The sequence below is a fragment of the Apodemus sylvaticus genome, chromosome X (genome assembly GCF_947179515.1).
Source record: "Apodemus sylvaticus chromosome X, mApoSyl1.1, whole genome shotgun sequence".
NCBI lineage: Eukaryota > Metazoa > Chordata > Mammalia > Rodentia > Muridae > Apodemus > Apodemus sylvaticus.
The window spans coordinates 2,791,080-2,796,265 of NC_067495.1; the positions used below are offsets into that span (position 1 = coordinate 2,791,080).

The following is a 5,186-nucleotide window of genomic DNA, read 5'->3' on the forward strand; positions in this document are numbered from 1 at the left end:
CAGGAGAAAAATTGCCATAAAAGGGAGACCTGGCCCATCATGATTTGGAAGTGAAAATGGGTTTCCTTACTTACTCCACAAATATGCCACCAACCTCATAAATATTCATAAAGGCTTCTATGAAATCCACTGCACAGTACAGTGGGTGGCTTCCCACTCTGTTTAGAGTTTTTGATTAGCTTAACTTTGCTAAATAAATTAATACAACTGTATGCCTTTTGACTAAATTATTGCCTTCAAGACAAGAACTTCAACATCATTACAGAATTAGTCAAGAGTAAATATAGCTGAGAGGCAGAATATACTTCCATTGCCCACACATTCCCCACTTCCTGGAAGAAATACATTAGCAAGCATGGGCTATAGAAATGGCATTAAAAAGCAAAGACAGAAACAAAGAAGAAGGTTGCAAGCTTTATATTCCTAGCTGTCACTTTTGAGTGCTGAGGTTACCTCTAGCGACGCAACCAAAGCCAGGTGTTTAGCAGCCAGAAGGCTACAGTAATTGAGTACATGACCGTTTCCCTTTTGGCTCGCTCTTTGTTCTCCTCCTCTAGATGTTGCAATCGCCTGTTCAGCTTGAGTATCTGTCGTCTCAATGAAGCTGCATCCACAGCAGTAATCTCCTCTGAACTTGCTTCTATTGCTGCATCGAAACTGGAAGTGCTGTGTCTTATGTTGTCATGTTGAGGAGGAGAGATGCCACACAACGCAGGTCTGCAATTTTGACTTAGCACAGCCATGATCCGGCGGTAAGCCATGCTAGTGGAAGACTGGATAACTGACAAGAAGCCTCGAACAGAGGAAAGATTGACTCTATCGTCAGGTAACATTTGGAGCAGATGGATGGGAGCCTGGCTCTGGCAGTACTGGTTCAAGTGATAGGACTAAAGACTAGCTATACATTTTGTGAAACATAGCCTTTAGCTTGGCAGCTGCATGGATTTCTTCATTGTGAGGAGTCAGAGATGTTTTAAATTCAGTAATCTTTTAAATTCAGTAACTAACCCAAGGACATGAGGTAGTTGTAGTGCCAAGGCTTGGATGTAGTTGATTGAGCCTACTGGTCATGAAATGGAATGGCTTGGCACACTTCCTGCCATGACAACCCTCTCTGGAACCTGTGTCATCACACTTACACTTGGAACTCTTTAGAATTCTTGTTCCAGATCCCTTTAATTCTCCTGACACCCTCTTAGGATGACTAATAGCAGCACTGTATTCCATTTCATCATCAGTTTGATCAGTTTCTATCATCTCAGCAGAGGTGTAGGAGGGAAATGCTAGCCTACTCCCCAGATAGGGACCAGCTCCTACTTGTAGAATGATGTCTGCTTTGATGCTCCACCTTGAATTTTGTAACTTGCTTCAATGCAAACACTTAAAGTACTTATATCCCACCTCTACCTGTGGAGAGTCTCCTGGCTGGAGTGGAGATGAATGTTCTCCAAGTTTATAGACTGGGCACAGGAAGGCACTGTGGCAAAACAGACCACCTGGTAGGCTCATGTGCAGCAGGATGGGAGAATCTTATTTGGTTAGTTTATTATTTTTGTATGTATGTATGTATGTATGTATGTATGTATGTATGTATGTATGTATGTATGGTGTGTGTGTATATGTGTGTGTGTGTGTGAATATGGAGGTCAGAAGATAATCTCTAGTGTTGTTTCTCAGGTACCAAGCACCTTGTTTTTGAGACAGGATTACTCATTACTTCCCTTCTGATCAGTGAGCTCCAGGGTTCTGCCTGTCTCTGCCTTTTCAGAGTTGGGATTACACGTGTATGCTGCCAGGACAGATTTCCCCCCAGATTCTGGAGATTGAACTTTTGTTTATGTAAGGCAAATATTTTACTGACTGAGCTATATGACAGATGTTTTTGTGGCTACTTTAGATCCTAGACATTTTTGTCTTTCCTGTAGAATCAAAATTTCCCAATCTCTAAGAGAATCTAGTGGGATTTTGATGAGATTAAATAGAATTTGTAGCTACTGGGTGCTCATCCCTTTATCCCCTGCACTCACTTGACATTTATTCCATTATTGAGAATAAATATCCTTCTTCCTTTTTTTCCTTTACTTATTTCATTTTTGCATTCTATGTGCCTAAAAATACTGCACCCCAGTCTTTTTTCTGTCCTTCTCAAAACATGTTTAAATGATTGGATCTGACATTGATTGCTCCCTTCCCCATTTTACAGAGAAATGCCATTCAAGATTTCCGATGAGCTTTTGTACAGACAGCTTTTTACCATAGACTTCCTGAATGCCCTCATCAAGGAGATTCCCTCCATCATAATTTCTGGTATTCGTCTTTGCCTTTTGATAGGTGATAGCAGATTTTGTTATGTAGCTCAGGTACATATGAACAAATCGTGTGTCCCATGTTGCTCTCCAATGTGCTATGGTTGTCCTGTCTGCCTTTGAAATCACTGTTGTGCCTTGGCTAGTCTCAAACTCATAAACTTAACAAGCCTCCAGAATGCCAAGACCACAGGTTTAACTCTTTCCTTCTTCCCAATCCTCCTATTGTCCCATGTCTTTTTTTTCTTGCTTTACTCTTTTTTGTATGTCTGAACACAGAACCCAGTCAAATCCCAAGAAAATGACATAGAGAGCAAAATTTTCAAGAGTGCCAGCATCATTAATTTGTTCTCATATGTAGTACATAGTTTCATTGTATATAAAGTCTAGGTTGGAAATCAATTTTTGAAAAAATATTATTTCTGCATGTGTGTTCACATCTGTTTGGGTTCTCACGGAATCTCGAAAAGTGTGTTAGATACCCTGGAGCTGGGGTCACAAGCAATTGTGAGTCTCTTGATATGGGTACTGATATCGAAACCTTGTTTCTCTGAAAGAGCACCAAGCACTCTTAATCATCTCTCTATCCACCCTCTCATGTTTTGCTGGTATTGAGTACTGTGTTGGAAATATTAGTGAGGAAAAATAGAATATCACAATGGTCTGTGATTCTTTATATAAGAGATATTTGTTCTTTTGGATTCTTTTTCAGGTCTTTGAGAAGAACTTTTCTTTGTGCCATGTGATTGGAAAAGGCCTTGACATGGATCTGTTTTCCTCCTTTCTGATAAGCTTCAGCAAACAGGAGACAGCAGTTTTATTAGTGATGGTTACATTGTATTACTCTTCTGTTTTCCCCAACTTTGTGATTGGAGAATACAGAAACAGCTGTTGCTCTTCCACTATGTCTTAATACCTTATTTGCCTTTTAAATTATCAATATCCCCTTATTATGTTAAGTAACCAAAGTATAAATAAGAGAAAAGATGACTGTTTTGCAAAGGAATAACTGGTTTAAGATACTTTAGTTTCCTTATATGAAATTAACACAAATTGTTCATATCTGGATCATTTGAATCAATCTTCTTCCCCACTATATTTAATCCCTAATGCTTTTTGTTCCCTTTTGTATTTTCTCAACTTCCATTAAATTTTAATTTTTGCATCTATTCTTTTATATGTGTGTATGGTGGTGGTGGTGATGGTGGTAGTGTATATGAGTGTAATGTGTGTGTATGCAAGCTTCTGCATGTGTGTGGGTACATGCTCATGTGTGCATGTTTATAAGTTTACATGTGTATGCCAGAGTTGATATCAGGAATTACCCTCAATTGCTCCTTATTCACAAAGGCATGGTTTGTCTGTCAAACCCATAGCTTGCTCACATAGCTAGACATGTTAGCTAGCTTCCTCTGGTAATCCACTGTCTCCACCTGGATAGAACTGATAAGTAGTAGTTGGGGTGCCATAGTCACTTGGTGTTTATAAGGGTTATAGGGATCTGAATTTCTGTTCTTGTGATTGCTTATCTATCAAATGCTTTTTCTAGTGTGTTCTGAATCTTCTTATTATCATTTTGTTCTTGTTTTGTGGATATGATCTTCTCTCTCTCTGAAGACACGGATAAACCTTGGTATTGAAGTTCATCCCTTTGATAAGTCTCTTTCTTGTTTTTTTCTGTTTGCATGTTTCACTTTTTGTCATATTTCTCATATTGGATAACCTTTCACTTGACTACATTATCCAGCTTGGTGTATATGAGTAGAGTTGTTTTGTCTATAGGAAGCATTACAAAGTGATCTCTGATTTACTAGGAAAACTCAGATGCTAATATCTTCTTCCCCATTGGACTGATTATATTCCAAAGAACAAAGAACTTTATATTCTTTGGTAAGCATTTCAGAATCTAAAAGGGAAAAGGAAGATGAGGGTGTCAACAGTTAATATGCACAATTTATAATTTCCTTCCTTCTGTTCACCATACATCTCTGCCATATGCTATACTTGACTCCAAGTTTAGAGATGCTTTGCACTTCTTCAGTACAATCAATAAACCTTCAGGTTTCAATAGGATGAAGCAGGATTAGTTTCTTGACTTTTAGAATGATGATATTTTCAACTTAACATTTTTAAAAAACATTTCTAGTGAACTCTCCCAATTTTAGTCTTACTTTAATCACCATTTCTACAGCTGGTGCTAATTCTTAAGTCCTTAAGCAAGTTGTGCAGTACAGATGTGGTGCAGATAGAATTTTTCTCCCTGTCATTATGATGACTTAGAATTCAACTGAGTTGGGCAGCTATTAAGTCAGCTACCATTTATCCATATGTTTTCCAGCTTCCATAAATTTATTACTGTTGTCTTCTCTTCTTGTCTTTGTTCTTTTGACTCTCTGATGAACATAAATGTTGGTCAGTATTATCCAGAACAAAGGCTTTCCTTTAACTTACATTCATTATAATAGTCATGTGGGTTTCTTTCTCTTTTTCTTCTCTTCTTTTTTTTTTAAATAGGGTCTTATTCTGTATATAGGCAGGCTAGCCTTGAACCTGAACAATCCTCTGGCCTCCTCTTATGAATCACTGGTTTTGCAAGATACCATAAGTGAATCTTGTGTGTTTTCTAAGACATTTATTCCTCTCTGTTATTCCTGATGTTCTTCTCCCCACACACCCCTCTCCCAGTTTAATCATGTCATCATAGTTAAACTTCATTCATGAGATCCACATAATATTCCAACGGAGAGTAACTAATGATAATGTAATCACAAGAATAAGCAATATACATGTGCATGTACAACCACACACACACACACACACACACACACACACACACACACGCACAAGAGAGAGACAGAGACAGAGACGGAGACAGAGACA

The 5,186-nt window shown here is 38.3% G+C and overlaps 1 protein-coding gene across 1 annotated transcript; it reads right to left on the reverse strand.

The window, feature by feature from the left end:
* Positions 1-455: 455 nt before the first annotated feature.
* On the reverse strand, positions 456-833 carry LOC127675466 (mitochondrial fission factor-like). The gene has a single exon (XM_052171575.1). The coding sequence runs from the start codon at positions 831-833 to the stop codon at positions 456-458; it is 378 nt and encodes a 125-aa protein (XP_052027535.1).
* Positions 834-5,186: the final 4,353 nt, after the last annotated feature.

What these genes read in the sequence shown, in the direction of transcription:
- LOC127675466 (XM_052171575.1), bottom strand. Translation starts at nt 833, where the DNA reads ATGTTACCTGACGATAGAGTCAATCTTTCCTCTGTTCGAGGCTTCTTG.